General features: G+C 37.9%; 1 protein-coding gene across 1 annotated transcript in view; it reads left to right on the top strand.

The window, feature by feature from the left end:
* The window catches only part of LOC122076627 (probable tRNA (guanine(26)-N(2))-dimethyltransferase 2), a 22025-nt gene that overhangs the window by 1004 nt on the left and 1696 nt on the right, over window positions 1–19325 (top strand). The window contains exons 2-11 of the mRNA XM_042642032.1: window positions 802–1110; window positions 1369–1456; window positions 1663–1784; window positions 8340–8479; window positions 8558–8630; window positions 9130–9218; window positions 9348–9453; window positions 10398–10610; window positions 11144–11338; window positions 18936–19013. Of these exons, the coding sequence (XP_042497966.1) occupies window positions 802–1110; window positions 1369–1456; window positions 1663–1784; window positions 8340–8479; window positions 8558–8630; window positions 9130–9218; window positions 9348–9453; window positions 10398–10610; window positions 11144–11338; window positions 18936–19013 (1413 nt within the window). The remainder of the gene's footprint in view (window positions 1–801; window positions 1111–1368; window positions 1457–1662; window positions 1785–8339; window positions 8480–8557; window positions 8631–9129; window positions 9219–9347; window positions 9454–10397; window positions 10611–11143; window positions 11339–18935; window positions 19014–19325) is intronic.

Consider the following 19325-nt stretch of genomic DNA (forward strand, 5'->3'; position numbering starts at 1 on the left):
GGTGGGGGGGGGGGTATGTGCTATTGATTTAGCAGAACTAAAGATGCTTTTTTCTGCCAAGAAATATCCTCATAAAAATTTTGGTTCCAATATATTCAAATCCTGAGCATATGAGGTGTTAGCCTCTCAAGCTGGTTGTGTGGTTTCTCAGCCTCACAAGTGGGAAATTTTGATACTCATGGAAATTCAAATGGTGATTGGAACATTAAGAATTTATGTACTAAAAACAAATCACTTGTATGGTAAAGTTTATTGGAGGCAATGCTTTGCATGATTTTCGTATTCTGAACTGTCTCCATGCTTTTCCAAACCCTCCAGAGCACCTGAAGCATTTATGAATTATTCACTCACGCATTTATCAGGAAGTATGACAGGGGAGGTTGATCTGTCTTTCTTCAGACGATGGCACTGACAGGAAAAGGGAAGGAAATAAATCAAGGACCAGTTATAGGTGCTTTCTGTAGTAAACCCTCCATCAGAAGTCTCTTCTTTCCATCTACCTCATTTTAACATGATATAGGTGCTTTCTGTAGTAAACCCCTCCATCAGAGGTCTCTTCTTTCCAACTACCTCATTTTAACATTTCATATTTGTAGAGATTTTAAAGTATTTTATTGCCCTAAAAAAGCTCATTGTTTCACTTGTAATTTGGTCGTAGATGTTTATCTTTGATTGCTTTTACATAGTAAGGTATCTGTGTCTGCAACTTAATTATTCATCAGCTGAAGCAATATCTTACCCTTCATCAGTTAGTATTAGTTAGTTTGGGTGCTGATTTTATGACTGTATCATTACCCCCAGGTTAACAACAGGGACCTATCCATTGCTGTCCTGAGGACCTTTATTTCGAAATGCAAAGAAGAGCATGCAGCAAGGTTGGCCAAAAGGAATAAAACAGCGCATAAGGCATTAGAGGATGCTTCTTCTGGGCATGTAGAAGAAGAAGAAGGGGAAGAAACAAAGTCCATGCATGATTCTGGAAAATCAAATGGAGAATGTGAGGTTCAGATGGATCCATCTCAAAATAAATCATGTGACATCTCACCAGAACCTGATTTGACCACAGAGGGTAAAGGGCCAGAGAAAACGAAGACATACAGAGTTCTTGAGGTTTTTCTTTGCTCTGTCCCCCCCCCCCTTTAGTTGTTATACTGCTTACGTAAATTTGGTGGTCATCCTTTAGTTTTTTATGTATTGTATGTGGTGATATCTCTAGAATAACAAAGTTTCCTTCGGCGCATTGTGTTGGAACTTTTTGTTTCTTGGTTGATACATGGTCTCTATCTCTCTCTCTCTCTCTCTCTCTCTCTCTCTCTCTCTCTCTCTTGATGAGTAATTTATTTGAGCTCTTTATCTTTAAAATGTTAGGCATTGGCTGCTTCCGGGTTAAGAGCTCTGCGATATGCACGTGAAGTGGAAGGAATTGGTAAAGTTGTGGCCCTAGACAATGATAAAGGTTAACTCCAACTTCTCAATGCCTTACTACTTGGAAGTCAAAATTATTCATAAGTGTACTTATATTTCTGAACCTTGGTTGGCAAATTGCTTGGCAAATGAGATTGGGTTCTCTTTCTTATTTAGGTGAAATATAGTACCAAGACTTCATTAATAAAATGATGTTGTGGATCAGAAGAGTGAACCTTAATTCTTGTACATTTGCAGTATCTGTTGAAGCTTGCAGGAGAAACATAAAATTCAATGGTTCAGTGGCCATGTCAAAAGTGGAGTCTCATCTTGCTGATGCTCGTGTTTTTATGCTCACGCACCCAAAAGAATTTGATGTGGTATGTAATTTAAATGCCATTGTCTGCAAAATTTTCATTTATTGTGAGTTTACTTTTGAGAATTGGTACTTCTTAGAAAGTAATCTTAGTGCCAATTTCATCATGTAGCGTGGAAGAAAGTGAACACGTCCATGTTTTTTGATGAATTAAATGGAATTGAGGAACCTTCTCTCCTCTTGCTTATGTACTGCATAAACACTTTAATCCCAACTCCAATCATATATCTTCCTAGAACACCAAAGCCTGTTCCCATTATTACAAAAAGAATCCAATTCCTCCATAGTTGTCAAGGCGATACCTTGCCTTACTGGATGTAGGTACAGCAATCGCCTTGGTCCCCTGGGCATCTCCCTTGGATGATTTTGGATGCCTTGGTTCGCCTAGGTGTCTAGGCGGCACCTTGTTCTATTTTAGGGTTTTTTTTTAATTATTTTATTATATATATATATATATATATTTTTTTTTTATTTGGCATTGTACAAGATTGTAATGCTTGAGATACATGGAATTGTTGATTCTTAAATCTCGCTATACTGTTATATCTGGTTTTACCATTATAGTTTATTGCTAATTCTCTGCTAGAATCAATTCTGATCCTATGTGACATATCAAATACATTGCTGAACTGAATTACTGAAATATATTCTTTGTTCAATTTATATTTAACTGCCAGTTTTTTACTTCTTGTTTGTTGTGAATAATCGGTCAATCTTACAACAACTCAACTCAGCCTTATCCCAATTAAATGGGGTCAGCTACCTTACCCTCTAGTCAGCTATATTCAAAGCCATACTTGTTATTAGGCCCAAGTTGTGCATGCCTTCCCTCACCACTTCATCCCGAGTCATTTTAGGTCTACCCCTGGCTCTTTTAGAGCTCATTCAATTTGAATAAAATCACTCCTCCGTACTGGAGCATCTAAAGTACTCTGTTGTACGTGGCCATGCCCATCTCAAACGAATTTCTCACAACTTATCATGTATTGGAGCTACTCCCAAGTCAGCTCTAATTTGTTCATTCCTTATTTTATGCTTCCTAGTTTTGCCACACATCCATCTCAACACTTCATCTTAGCTATATTGAGTTTTATCTATATGATGTTTCTTAACTGCCCAACATTTCGCACCATATATTACAGCCAGTTTTGTGGTTCTATAAAATTATTCTATAAGTTTTAAAGGAATACATGGATCACACAACATTCCAGATGCACCTCTCCACTTCATCCATCCTATTTTAGTTCTTTGTGTAACATTATCCTCTATCTATGTTTTTTTTAATTATGATTAAGCCTAGATACCTAAAATAATCACTTTGTAAATCTTCCTCTCATCAATTTTTACCACCTCATTATATGTTTTATTGTAACGAAAGTTACACACTATAAACTCCTTTTTCGTTATAGTGTCTTAAAACCTTTTTATTCCAAGATTGATCTCCATACTTCCAATTTGGTGTTAATCCCTATTTTTGTTGCATCCACCAAAACAATATCATCAGCAAAAAGTATACACCATGTAATGCAGGAGTAGATTACAAGTAACTAACTCCGCAGTTTAAAACCCCAAACAATACAAATAGGAGCGAGAAACAAAGAAATAATACCATCAAATAAATCCTCAAGGATACAATATCCATATAGGAGCAAAACCAGCCCAAAACCTAACCCAATAGGAGAGGGAAAGACCAGTTATAAAGCTGGAGAGAGAGAGGTGCGGCCAAGGCTGTAGGAGTCCGATTGAGTTGCACTCTTGGGCGTAGATAGTCCCTAGGGAGGGTACAAAAACCCCCAAAGTTGAGAGGATTTTGACGGCTGGTTGGGAAGTTATAAGCTTTCTTGATTTTCTGACCTATGAGAGAAAACTGAGAAGAACCTTCAAGAACAGCGGCTGAATGCTTCCAACAGTGACTAGGTAAGGATTGTGGGACCCTTATGAAGCCTAGAATACCCTGATTGAAGACCTGGCTGAAAAGAGTACAGAAGAGAGAAGGAGAGGAGATTGATCTCTCTCCTATTTCCACTAGGATTGCTGATCGGTTTTGATATCTGGAGACTTTTATCAAAATCTGAACTATACCTCTTGAATGTTACAACAAATAAAATAAAAAAGAAGAATAAAACAGATGGGGGGTTGAGAAGAATGAAAGAGAATAAAGGAAGTGGCTATCTCAGCCTGGGCTCTCACCCACAGCTATCTTAGCTGCTCTGAGCATTTAGTTGCAAACTTTCTTTCATAAATACAAACTTTCTTTTATTCAAATCTCCCCAATAATGGTACATATGCCTCTTTATTTATAGAGGGGAAGTTTACAATCATACTAATACTAAGAGCTAGTTTCCCAATAGGACTAGACACTCCTACTACAACTAGGAGCTAGTTTCCCAATAGTACTAGACACTCGTACTACAACTAGGAATTCAAAATAGGACTAGGACTTGATTTTATGACTCCAATATAGAGTAGGACTAACTAACTAATAGTCCATATAGGACTTTATAACCAACTAATGGCCTAATGGGCCTTTATTGAATTAAATAGCAACTAATTAAACTAATGAATAAAATCTCGTTTTCCTATCTTCTACCCATATTTTAGGCCTATTAAAGTGGTCCATTTCAAAGAAAACTCATGGGATCAAAGGCCCAACACATACATAAGACAACCCAAGGCTTATTTGCAATAAAATAAGCCCAAGTGACTTATTTACATCAACTCGCCCTCTCTTAGAAAAAATTCGTCCTCGAATTTTGTAAAGTGTGAGGGTGATTATATCATGGTACACGTCCCTCTTCAAGCCGTAGAAAAATTTAGGTAGCTCTTTGACAATAAAGATGTAGTCTAGAATGTGAGGAGCTCGATCTTCAAGATACTTTAATGGGATGACAAACTTCACATGCTCAACTTCAACATCTTCAGATGTATCCATAGGGTCATCTACATATGCACCTTTGATCTCTTCTAACTTCAATGCAACATAAAGCTCTTTTGGTTCATCTACCTGGTGGTTCTTAATCGGTTCCATTGATGGTTCAAACACAACTTCATTCTTGAACTCCTTAGGATCTTCCTCTTGACTGTTCACAATCATCACAGTTATTGTAGTGTCAAGTTCCCTAGTCTCAACCTCATTGTCCATTGTGGCAACTTTGTTGCTTTCGACTTCTCCCACATGAGTCTCGTTGATGGGAACATCAATGACTAGTTTTTCCTTAACAATAAGAATGGTTGAAAAAATTTTAATACTAACCTCAATTTTCGACTCTAGTTCATTGGTCAGAGGTGTCTTCTCTTGTTGCTCTTTTGTAATAGAGGCCGATGATTCCTTCATGCTATTGTCAAGTGTGGGTGGCTTTTGGACATCTGGTGGAAGGAAGTACATGTTTCGTTCATGCTCAGATAGGTACATGCCTGCCAACTCATACTGCATCTCGTCCCACGTTCTAGGTTTACATTCTTGAGCTTGAAGTTGCCTTTCACGGACTCTCCATTGCATTCGTACACAATCATTCATCTGGGAACATGCATATTGGCGTTTTTGTGTCTCTGTTAAGTTGTAGTTGTCAAAGTACATGTCCAATTCATGCATCCATTCAAGGAATTCCCCATGAAAATAACGTGGCTGATCATTAGATTGGGCAACAGTAGATGTATTATGATGGGAATCCTGTGGAGGGAAGAGCCTTCTTTGAAAATATACAGGGAGGTATTGTGTCACTAACTGGTACTTCATCTCTTCCCAAGTACGAGGCTCATGTCCTCGAACTCGGAGTCGCTTTTCATGGACTCTCCACCAATATCTAGCATAACCAATCAACCGGAAACAAACAACTTGAAGCTTTTATGTTTCTGTCAAGTTATAGTAATCAAAATATTCCTCCAGAGAATCTAACCAATCAATGATATAGAATGTATCCCTTTGTCCAGCGAAGTAACGAACTAATGGAACCATCTTCGGTTAGGCCCTGATAGATTGTTTGGAGCTTTCTTCAACCGTAGCTCTGATACCACTTAATGCAGGAGTAGATTACAAGTAACTAACTCTGCAGTTTAAAACCCCAAACAATACAAATAGAAGTGAGAAACAAAGAAATAATACCATCAAATAAACCCTCAAGGATACAATACAAATATAAGAGCAAAACCAGTCCAAAACCTAACCCAATAGGAGAGGGAAAGACCTGTTATAAAGCTGGAGAGAGAGAGAGGTGCGGCCAAGGCTGTAGGAGTCCGATTGAGTTGCACTCTTGGGCGTAGATAGTCCCTAGGGAGGGTACAAAAACCCCCAAAGTTGAGAGGATTCTGACGGCTGGTTGTAAAGTTATAAGCTTTCTTGATTTCCTGACCTATGAGAGAAAACTGAGAAGAACCTTCAAGAACAGCAGCTGAATGCTTCCAACAGTGACTAGGTAAGGATCGTGGGACCCTTATGAAGCCTAGAATACCCTCATTGAAGACCTGGTTGAACAGAATACAGAAGAGAGAGAGAGAGGAGATTGATCTTTCTCCTATTCCCACTAGGATTGCTGATCGGTTCTGATTTCTGGAGACTTTTATCAAAATCTGAACTATACCTCTTGAATGTTACAACAAATAAAATAAAAAAGAAGAATAAAATAGATGGGGGGTTGAGAAGGGTGAAAGAGAATAAAGGAAGTGGCTATCTCAGCCCGAGCTTCTCACCCACAGCTATCTCAGCTGTTCTAAGCATTTAGTTGCAAACTTTCTTTCATAAATGCAAACTTTCTCTTATTCAAATCTCCTCAATAATGGTACATATGCCTCTTTATTTATAGAGGGGAAGTTTACGATCATACTAATACTATGAGCTAATTTCCCAATAGGACTAGACATTCCTACTACAACTAGGAGCTAGTTTCCCAATAGGACTAGACACTCCTACTACAACTAGGAATTCAAAATAGGACTAGGACTTGACTTTATGACTCCAATATGAAGTAGGACTAACTAACTAATAGTCCATATAGGACTTTACAACCAACTAATGGCCTAATGGGCCTTTATTGAATTAAATAGCAACTAATTAAACTAATGAATAAAATCTCGTTTTCCTTCATTCTACCCATATTTTAGGCCTATTAAAGTGACCCATTTCAATGAAAACTCATGAGATCAATGGCCCAATACATACATAAGACAACCCAAAGCTTATTTGCAATAAAATAAGCCCAAGTGACTTATCTACATCACCATGGGGCTTGAACTTGAATATCTCTGTTTGATTCATCTAAGATAAGCGTAAACAAACAAGGGCTTAAAGTTGATCCTTGATGTAATCCAATTGTAATTGGGAATTCACCATCTTGTCCTCCATAGTTCTTACACTAGTCACCACACTATTATACATATCTTTAACTATGTCCACATATTTACTTGAAACACTTCTTTAATACTTGTCAAATTAACTCTGTAGGGACTTTGTCATAAGCTTTTTTTGTCAATAAAAACCTTATAGATCCTCACTCTTTTCAAAGTATATATTTACTATGGATAAATCATAAGCCACAAGAAAAGCTAAAATTGAAGTCCCCTCCTCATTCCTATCTCCAAAATCATATCCTCCACGAACTCTTTCATAGCCTTTATGATCACTTCCAACATGTTCATCCAGACCTCCTATAATAATCTCTTATCCTTGACTAAAACCTTGCACTAAACCCTCCATGTGTTCACAAAATTGTATCTTAGTATTTTCATCCGATCCAACACAAGCTTGATGGATATAATTCTATCACCAAATCTTTTAACATCCACAACATCATTTTTAAATAATTATCCATTACTATGCCTACTACACTTCTATTACTTTTATAATCGGTCAATCTTGCAAGGATGCTAATTTTTTTGTATCTGCCGGTTTTAAGTGTTGGTTTCTTTAATTGGCTGTTAATTTAATATTGATGTTTATGATGTATCTATACTAGATATATCATATATGAGGTGGGGGAAAATCACTAGGCGGGTGCCTTGTCGCATAAGCACCTCTCCACCGCCTTGGGTCGCCTTGGTGCCGTGACAAATACGAATTCCTCCATATTGAGAAAACACCACCATCTCTAAAATCCCAAGTTCGTGGTTAACCAGCTTAACATTTCCTCCTACACTTTTTGGTGTACTACTTGAGTAGAGCATGTCTTGAGTTCGAATATTTGTCCACTACTTTCTTTCCATATAGTTGTGGTATCAGAAATGAAGTTATTTACCATACCAGTTTTGCTTTTTCTTCCATCTGACAGTCCTCCCTATGAATTTGCATCAGCATTCTTTCCGAACTTGCCACCTTTGGTTGATCAAGTGACCAACAGTCAATTTCTTTTCCAATGACACTGGGCGTATGAACTCGTGAAGAAAACTATTTAATGATAAGATATTCTTGCAGCATATCTTGCCAGAAATATTTAAGTGGCATTTTTCTTTGCCAGCAATTGTTTCTTTACTTTTAACTTGTAATGTTGACATCTACCATCTCAAGTTACTAGCAGTTAGCACATTTCATATACTTCCATGTGGACAACCATACTCATTGGTATTTCAGGTTGATCTTGATCCTTATGGTTCACCTTCTGTGTTCTTGGACTCTGCGGTTCAATCTGTTGTTGATGGAGGGATGTTGATGTGCACAGCAACTGATATGGCAGTGCTCTGCGGGGGCAATGGGGAGGTCTGCTACTCCAAGTAAGAGTCTCACACCTTCAAATTGATCAAGATGTACTGATTAATAGCTCTAATTTCATTTTTTGGTTGTGCAATTAGATATGGCTCTTATCCCCTCAGAGGAAAATACTGCCATGAAATGGCATTGAGGATCCTCCTTGCATGCATTGAGGTACTTCCTTCTCCGTGAAAACTATTATTTCTTAAATATTTATTACTGTTAACATACATGGTTCATAGTTCACTGGAATAGAGGGAAATAGAGAGGCAGTTTTGGTTTTACAGATGAATTTAGTTTTAATTTAAAAACATGTGGATCAGATATTTTAAATCTTCTTCTTTATTCCCCTTTCCCCTTTGGTGATGTATGAAAGATAATGGTTTATATCAGACTAACAATATGCCAGTAATGTATTTTACTTTCCTTTAATTGTAAACATTATTTTGTGGTTGGAATATCTATATGAATTGCCATTTTCTAAGCCATCTGCAATGTATTTGCTTAGTTTTAATGATTTTTTTATTTTTTTTTATTTTTTTTTTATGTCTATATGCCTTGTCATTTTCTAAACCATCTTTAGTTCCCTCTCTTGTGTAGTATCTTAGGGATTTGTCATTATATCCAATTATGGATGTGGTATTAAAATTTTCCCCTGCTTTGTTTGAACCAGAGCCATGCAAATCGTTACAAGCGATACATTGTTCCTGTCCTTTCGGTACAGATGGATTTTTATGTGCGGGTCTTTGTGCGTATATTCTCGTGGGTGACATTCCTTTTGAGTGAGCATTGATTTGCAAATATATGATGGGATAAATGTTGTTATCTTGTTCCAATTCTACCTTAGGTTAGTGAACCATCCGTTTTAATTAAAAATGCATGGCATTGCAGTTCTGCGAGTGCGATGAAGAACACGCCTCTTAAGCTCTCATATGTTTATCAGTGCATTGGCTGTGATTCCTTCCATCTGCAGTGCCTTGGAAGGACAGTGGCAAAGGTATGCATCTGGTTCCATGTACCATCATGTCCTCTACTTGTTTATATTATTGGAGGCTGACATCCATATGACAGATAGATCTACTAAGAGTTCTGTGAACATGGTCTTTTGAATGCCTTAGAAATCTCAAATGGGCATAATAGATTCAACTAACTGTTTAAGTGGATACCACAGAATATCTTGGATTAATTTGCTGCCGCTTGTGTTTTTTTTTTCCTCGATATGTTTGTCCATTGTTCCTTAATCTGTATATGTCATTGTTGTTACCTGCTTATGACAAACATATCCAATAATTGTGCAAGGGCATTTTTATGAATTATCTTTATATCCTCACTTTAAACACTCTATCCCATGATGCTTGGTGTTTGGATGGTGTGATTTAACTTATATTGGCTCAGTTTGCTCCTGTGACAGTATCCAAATGGTACAGGTCATTGATGATTCAGTGGTTGTACAGAGATGGACGGTTTGAGGCTGGACTAATAGGATGGATGCTTGCCAGATTCAGGATATTTGTTGTATGCATGGAGTAAAATGATTTACATAGACAAGGAAGAAAAAGGAGATGCCAAGATATTGTCTTGATAAATACAGTCTGTTTTCACTATATTAGAAACATCAAGTTTTTCATGAAAAGTTAAAGTTGCCTTAGACATTTTAGACAGTTGATTTGTTCTAGGGAAAAGGAAGCATGCATCGCCTTTGTACCGATTTCTTTATACCATTCTTACATTGACACTCTTCCCTTTTTTTATCATGTGGATCCCATATGGATCATACCATTCTCCAGCCCCTCATTGGTGTAGCATATAGATTCCTTCTTACACTGCCCTTATATGAAACCCTCTCCCTTTGTTCTTAATCGTTTACTTATATTATTTTTTTTATTGTTTTGTTGTTTCTGTGTTTTGAACTTACTGCTGTTTTTCCCCCTCAATCTATAGAATAACAGCATCAGATATATACCGGGATTTGGTCCTGTAGTTCCTCAAGAGTGCAGTGATTGTGGAAAGAAGTATAACATGGGTGGTCCAATATGGTCTGCCCCAATCCATGATCAAGAATGGGTTGCTTCTATATTAGCAAATGTTAAATCTATGAAGGAGCGGTATCCTGCTTATGATCGGATCTCTGCTGTACTCACGACAATATCAGAGGTACCAGCCATTTTGCTATTTTTATTTGTTCTAGTATTGTGTTTTGTCTCACAAGAACATGGCGAATAAATCTGCCATTTGATGTGTCTCTGCAAGACTGCAACTCAAGTTCAATAAATGAGAATATTACATTACCGTCTCTTAAGCATATACATTTGCACTTGTGTTTATGTCTAGTTGATGGGAGAGGTGATATATAATAGTTCTTGGTGTGATATAGAGTCCATATTTTCTTCCCCAATTCACAGTTGTTGGCCGACCTCATCAACTCAGACAATGTCACTTCTTTGACCAGCCATGGCTAAAAATTGCATCTACTTGTACACATGCTGCTTTTAAACCCATTACCCCCCTTCTTTAGTGTCCAAATCAATCTGACATTTTGGACAATTTGGAAGGATGTTATTGTGTTAATTTTCCTGCTGTTTGCTATTGGATATTCCTCTCTTGGAAATAAGAGTTTATGTAGTCATTGAATTTCATTTCTGCTTCTATGGCTGTATCTTACCCATATGTTAACACATTATTTGCAGGAATTGCCAGATGTTCCTCTTTTTGTGAGTTTGCACAGTCTCTGTGCAACATTAAAATGCACTTCGCCTTCAGCAGTTATTTTCCGATCAGCAGTGATTAATGCAGGATATCGTATTTCTGGAACTCATGTCAATCCATTAGGGCTTAAATCAGATGCTCCCATGGATGTTATTTGGGATATCATGCGCTGCTGGGTAGTCCTCAACTCCCTTTTTTGCTTTACTTTCTATCTAAATGAATTAAAAAAAAAAAAAAAAATCCTGAGTGAGATTCAACTAGGATAATAAGCCAGATTATTTTAGCATATTTTACTCCATCAACTGGTACTGCACATTTATGTATTGAAATTTTGAAAGCTACCAAGGAGAGAAGCATGGATGATGCACTACGGGTCACAAAACCTTGCTTTGGGGTTCCTGTGGACCCACGAGAATGATACATAACTCACATTAAGAGTTTAGTGGCAAAACTGTAATTAAATGGAAGTTCAGAGTCCTTTAGGAAAGAGTAAACATAATCAGTGGCAGGATGGTAATTAGATTCAATGGGAATGATTAATCTGTAAAAGAAGTATTGAAAGGAAGGTTTTCTAGCGATTAAAGTGAAGGGGGAATAAAAATATAAGAACACAGAAGACTTGAGGCTTCAGGGGCTTTTCTATAAATTGACAGAATTTTATTCTTCAATAACAATTGAGAAGATGAGGTTTTCTTCCTCACGATAAGCAAGGAACCAGTGGTAACCAGCTCCCACTTCCGATGAGAAAACTCTCCTGTTGGATTCCGATAAAGCTGATACTTGAAGGGAAGGTTGGAAACTTTATAGACCTATTAATTACACATGATAAGCAGCCAACATTGATCAGGGAAAACAAATAAAAGTCTGCAAATACTACATGGCTGTAACTGCTGTTTTACCACCAGACTTGATTTTGTTTCATGGCTAAGAACCTATGGCTAGAGTCGCTTCAGAGAGATACATCCAAGCCAACAATATTAAGGAGAAAGGAGAATGAATGGGGGGGATTGAAATCTCTCCCAGTGCTGATGTTTCGGTAGCTCTGCAGGGAGGGAATAGGAAACCAGTAGAAAAAATAATAGGAAGAAGGAAGATAAAAGAACAGAATAGCAACAAGGAAGAAGAATAAAGAAGGGAGAAGGAAGATTGCACCTGAGATGGGAAGAGAGCAAAGGCGGAGGAGGGGTAGTTACCATCGACCAACTCAACCAGCAAAACACGCAAACACTCAGCACCATGAGCAGACTCAACTCATTCTCATTCAATAGTTGCTTCTTTATATTCTCTATCGTATTACAAGCATATATAAAGAAAAATAAAGGCATTCTTCACACCTAACTGATATAACGGCCCTGCCTTATTTACAGTAGTAGGCAAAAGAACTCTTAACTGAAGCAAGTGTCTTCTGATAATCAACACTTTTCAATTTGGGTAGAGTCCTGTACCTTTCTATAGAGCCGTTAGGACGATGTGTTACAGTAAACACCCACCATCAGCCAACAACATTGTTATTATAAGGCATGAGAGTAAGAGACCACGTATGCTGTTTTTCTAGAGCATCCATGCACCCATCTCACTGTTTATTGCCTCTTTCCACTTAGGATCAGCCAATGCATTGGACACCTTTCAAGGAAGAGAACAAAGCATGATAAGAAACAAAATGCTCAATGGGATGACAAGTTCTTACCACTTTTGTTACCGCAGGTCCGCAACACATAGATCATCAAGAGAGGATGGGAGCAGCACCCAATGAAGAAGAGAGAGGATGGTGATCACTCATAGCAGCGAGGACATCATGGGTATCTACAACATGGCATTGCCTAGTATAAACCTGGATGGGCGGAGGATTTGCAGAAATAGTAATAGAGGAATCCGATGGAGACGAAACCATGGATGAAATAACCTAGAGGGGGGGTGAATAGGTTATACTAGTGTAAATTAATCTTTTTAATTTAATATCCCAAAGTGTGATTGCAAATTAAAATAATGCGGAATAAGTAAAAATAGAGACAATCACACAACACGAGATTTATAGTGGTTCGACTCAATCCGAGTCTAGTCCACTCCCTACAAGAATCCTCTTGTAAGGTATTCCACTAGTTCTTCCTTTCAGTACAATAGGTAGGGAAGAAAACCTTTACAATCTTTTATGGATAAGAGTATCCTTACAAATTCCCTTTATAGGCATAGAGGCGCCTTTACAATCTCCTTTGCAGGTAGAGAAGCACTCACTCTTTTTAGGATAAGAGAATCCTTACAATCCTAAGTACAGTCTAGAATTGTAAAATAGAGAATAGAGAAAAGTGGAATAAGAGGAATACATCTAGTGTGGTGCAAATGATAATAATGAAAAATGAATGATGCACCTTTTATAAAGTCTTCTCTGTAGCTTTGACTTGCAGAGAAGAATGTAGAAAACTTGATTGAGACTTGAGCTCTTCTGAAATGTGGAAGACCAAACTGCTCAAGTAGGATAGAATGACTTTTTGACTTTTGTATGTTCACAATAAAGCTCTCAATGCTCAGACTTAATTGATAATTAATTATGAGCATCTTAGGTATTTATAGGTGAGATTAGGATAGCATTTTAGGCAGTAAATTAGACTCTTTTAACAGTCATATTTTGGGTCCACCGGTTGATCGCCATCGGTAGCCGATCGATTGGAAAGAGCCATTGGAGATAGAAAACTAGCTGTTAGAAGTGATCCAGACAGGTGCCGATCGACCGGATGAAAGTCCCAATCTACTGGGGCTTCCAGCCGATCGACCGCCTATAGTTTTGTCCTGTTTTTGACAGTCAATTGTCATACTGACCAGTAGTCAGTATTTCGGCCATAACTCTTCAGTCTGACATCCGATTATCCTGATTCAAGTTGTGTTGGAATCATGACTCGATTTCCTACAACTTATATGGGGGTTCATTTCCTGATACTGACTCTAAGGTTTCCCAAAATACCCTTGAGTTAGGTTATAGTGATTTTCACAAAAAGTCACAGAATATTATGTTTTCCACCACCTATGGACTTCATGCTAGGTCAAGGAATGTCCTATAGTCATTCTAGTATGATGATATGCGATGCATGAAGTGCGTGCACAATTACATATAGACTGTACAATATAAAGAGTACTAGACTATCCAAGGATCTTCATCTTGACTTGAATCTTGAATCTTCATTGTAGCATGATTCTTGAGATCTTCATTACTACTTGATGATTCCTCTTTTGCCTTTCATCTTCTGCAGTCTTCATCTTGTCTTGAAGCTTCCACTCCTGATCTTCTTGTCTTGACTTGATTCTTATAGCATACATAGCTTGAGCTATCTTTTTGTACTAACCACCACTTAGCACACATAGTTAAAGCTATGGTTTGTTTGTTATTACTTATTACCAAAACATTTAAAGGAGTTTGGCATATTCCCAACAATGGAATCAACCCAAACTGGAAGAGGAGAATCTCCAATGGAGGGAGATGGGATAGATCTGCCTTCTGGAAAAAATAAAGGTGTATTTTCAAAGATGTGACATCTTTGGACACAAACTTCTTCTTAGGGATGGACAGTAACATCTATACCCCTTCTGAAAGGGAGAATATCCAAGAAAAACACACACTGCCTGAGGTCCTAATTTGCCACAATGAGTATCCAACATATGAACAAAAGGCCAAACAACCAAACACTTTGGGAGGTAAGGAGAATAATGTGTGTGAAGTTTAATGGTGTTCTAAAGGGTATTTCCTAGCAGGAATAGTAGTAGACATTTGGTTTATCATATAAGCAGCTGTTAGGATAGCATTCCCCCAATATGTCCTAGGAACATCCATCCCCAAAGGTAAAGGTCAGGTAACCTCAAGAAGGTGACGATTCTTCTCTCAGATACATCATTTGGTTGAGGTGTATTAGTATAAGAAAACTGAATTTCTACCTCATGTTCATCAAAGAAACGACTAAGGCTATCTTTATTATATTCTCCTGCCTGATTGGCACGAAACACTTTGATTTTCACTCCAAGCTGAGTTCCCACCATTTTGTAATAGGTCTAAACAATTGAAGGAACCTTATTGCAACTTTTCATTAGGTACACCCATGTGGTGGGGGAAAATAATCAAGAAATAAAATAACGATATCTAAAAAAGAAATAATCAGGGAAGGACCCCAGACATTAGATTGCACTAACCGAAAGATAGAGTCAGTTTTATTCATGCTTAAAGGATGACTGGTTTTACAATGCTTGGAGAACTGACACATTTCACAAGACAACTGAGAAACTTTGACAGATTCAAACAACTTAGGGAATAACAAATTAAGTGAACGAACAGACGTATGACCCAGACGTTTATCCCCTAACAATGGTTGAGCATCAGGTGTATGTACCCCTTTACTCAAGCAAGCAACGGAAGAGGGTTCTTCAAGGATGTAGAGGCCACCTTGCTGACGACCATCACAAATCCTCTTCCACGTCATTAGATCCTGAAAGATACATAAGATGTGAAAAAGTTTAAACTATAGTTATGTTGTTTGGTAAACTGGCTGACAGATAGTAAATTTGCCGGAAAAGAGTAAGAGGAAATGAAGAGGATAAATGATAAGTGCCCTTCCCAGTATACTAAGAAATGGACCCATCAACAAGTTTAAGCCCCTAGGAACAAGAATTAATAAAGAAAATCCCTCACGCTTACCTGTCATATGATTAATGGCCTCTGAGCCTATAACCAGGAGCTAGAAGGAACATACTGGGAATGATTAGCCGGTGCATGGACTGCAGTACCTGAGATTGTGCTACTATTTGGTTTCTCCAGAGAGGCTTTCAAAGAGGAGAGTTGATTTGACAACTCTTGGATAGCATGATCATGGGGGTCAATGGAAGCACCACAATCACGCAGAACGGGCTCCCCATCAGTCGAAACCAGATTTGTACTTCTTTCCTGAAATTGGCTGGTTTCAAGTGTGGATAGAGAATCCACCAATGATCTTTGGTGTGTCTTAGTCTTCCACAGTGGCTGCACTTTGAGCGGTTCTTTTCTTCCTCAGTGAGATGCTGATGCTGAACTCTGTTTATAGAAATGCCTGGTTTTATACCCTTTCAGCGAAGGCAGACTTGTTTTCTCCAATCCTGTTTGGACATAGAGGCCCAAGAAGCCTCCCTTCGAATATAATTATGGACACTCTCAAGTGTCAGGAGATTGTCCTTAGCCAGACTTGAACACAGCGCAATTCAAAGGCAGAGGGAAGACCAGCTAGGAATTCTAAAGTATCGGTATCGGTCACCGTATCGGTCGGCCAAAATTAAGAAACGTATCGGAGGGTATCGTATCGTATCGGATATACACTAAGATACGCTAAAGATACACACATAAATGGATAAGAAACATTTTTATAACCACACATTCTCGTTAAGGGTGATAAATCCAAGCATTGTCATGCACTCCCATATTTCCTTGGCTTTCCTCATGAACAAATAACTGCAGCTGATAGCATGGTTCTAAATCTCAAGTTTTAGGTCAAAATTTCCGAAACCTGGTCGAAACCATGTATTTTTTTCTGGGCTATTTGCTAGAAATTTGTGTCAAAATTTTCCGAAATTAGGGTTGAAACCATCGAAACTTGGAACCTAAATTTCCGAGATTTAGAACTATGGCTGATAGTGCTATCCATGGAATAAAGTAACCATCCCATCACTTTTAGTTTAAGACTCCCACTCCTCATGGGAAGAATCCTTCACTTTGCCATTGATATAGTCCATCAACCATCTACTCTCAATAAAAACATCTTAGCGGACTAAGACCACTCAAGATAATTCCTCCCATTGATTTTTATTGTAGTGATCATCATCACAGGATTGTAACTTCCGGAGTTTACTGTATTCTGACATTGATTTTCAGCTCGACTACCATCCATATTGTTGTAGATTCAGCCGCCCTTTGCTCAGTTTCAAGGCTTCAATCACAAAACATCATAGATGTATGTGTACTTTTTAGAAGAAAATCGCAGGCATGGTAAAAAGGGGGATCATAAGCTTCAACTGGTGTTGCAATCAGGAGTCGGGTCATGCCTGCTCTGATACCATGAGACTTGCACACCTCCTATTTGATTCATATATAGAAGCCCTAATAAATGGAAAAAGACGAAAATGCCCCTAGGATACATTACTTTCAATACCAGCCTTCATTCTTCCGCCAGAGTTGGGGAAGGGAGAATAGCACTTCCCCTGCGAATAACAACAATGGCAGCCTTGATTCTCCCGAAAGGAATAGTTTCTAGGCCCAAGTACCTTGGGATAGATTCGCCTCAGGTAGATACACCCATGCAGTCATGCAAAAAATATTAAGGAGAAAGGAGAAGGAATGGGGGAGATTGAACAAATCTCATCCAATCCTGATGTTTCAATCACTGTTAGTTAAAACAGGAACGGTAAAAAAACAGAAACGTACGGTACGGGTTTTAAACAGATAAAAACGATGAACAGTACGGTAAAAAAAAAGGGAACGGCAAACGGACGAAAACGAATGGTGCGAGTATTAAACGTGTAGTTTTCAAAAAAACGAAACCAAAAAAATGGTAGTATACTCATGCAATTTGAGAGATTATTACCTGTATACATTCATCTAATGTTCCAAAAGCTCTGAGAGTCCCAAGATAAAATAGCCCAATGAGCTACAAGAAAATGAGATGTTGTTAGCTTTAGCTTCTCCTTACTCAATGGGTTATAAGAAGATGAGATTTTTTTCCTATAGATAGTATGGAAGTTAAAAACCAAAAACCAAGTACCATATTGTGTTCACTCTTTTTTTTTTTTTTTTTAATTAATTAATTTTTTTAATAAAATTCCTATTTTACCCTTAAAAAACGGATACGCGTTTAAAACGGCCGTTTAAAACTAATTCTTTTGCCGTTTCCCTTTTTTTCCGTATTGTATAATAGCATACGGGAAAATGTGTTTTAAACGGCAAAAAAACGCAACCACGTTTTAAACGCGTTTAAAACGTGTTTTAACTAACAGTGGTTTCAACTAGTAGCGGCGAAGCGATATGAAACCAGGAACAAAAAATAACAGGAAGAAGGAAGAACAGAATAGCAACAAGGAACAAGTATGAAGAATAAAGAAGGGAGGAGGGATGATCGCACATGAGATGGGAAGAAAGCAGAAGAGGGGTAGCAGCTGCCAACCAGCTCGACCAGCAAAACACGCAGACACTCAGCACTGTGAGAAATCTCAACTCATATCTCATTCAATCTTCGCTTCTGCATCTTCTCTGTCGTATTACGAACATATATAAAGAAAATAAAGACTCTAAAAGTGAAAATTGAAAGAGGACCCTACGCTAACTAGGAAACTACTAAACCAAACCCTTCTTCTTATCTATCCCAATCAAAATGAAATGAAGTGAAATTTACAAGATCAACCCCAAAACAAATAAGTAAACCCCTACCAATCGTTAGAAGACCAAAAGCCTGAACTGGGCTGGTTTCGTCTCGATCTGGGTCATGCCGGTCCAACCAAGATAGCGCTACTGCTTCAGCAGACAGATGTTTCACTTACATGTGGTATGAGAAGCTGGTGGAATACTTGAGATTTAGTTATTGGTTTTCATTTCGTTGTCTGGGTATAATTTTCTAGTTAAAGGCACTTGTCCATCTTAAACACCTTATTCTATTCCTTGTACTTGAGACCGGCATTATGATAATTTGTGTGTCCTTAATGTTTTCTCATTTTACTTTTTCTCTTCTAATTGATAGATGTTTTCTCGTAAAAAATTTTATAATTTCATTTGTGCAGGTCAAGAATCATCCAGTGAAAGCTCAATCACTTGATCAATCTGGAAGTGTGATCCTTGCCAAAGAACCAACATTGGAAGTATGTTTAAACCTTTTGATTTTTGAAGTTCTCTCTATCTCTATCTCCCTCTCATATGAAGGGAAAGAAAAGTCCCTGCTTCATCACTGTTTTCCTGTCTTATATTTTAGTAGGTGAAATACCAGCCAAGGTGCAAAAATATAAAATTTGATGCATAAGACTGGAATTACATCAATAATTGAATCATTGCTGTCAGTTAGAGCCTTCTTCACCCTTACCTTTATAGTGGGATGAAACTCATATTAAGAAAAGATGCTGTAAATTGGTATGGGTTCCATTTTGGTTGGGTCCTTTGTTTTTTTTTTTTTTTTT

The sequence above is a fragment of the Macadamia integrifolia genome, chromosome 4 (genome assembly GCF_013358625.1).
Source record: "Macadamia integrifolia cultivar HAES 741 chromosome 4, SCU_Mint_v3, whole genome shotgun sequence".
Lineage (NCBI taxonomy): Eukaryota > Viridiplantae > Streptophyta > Magnoliopsida > Proteales > Proteaceae > Macadamia > Macadamia integrifolia.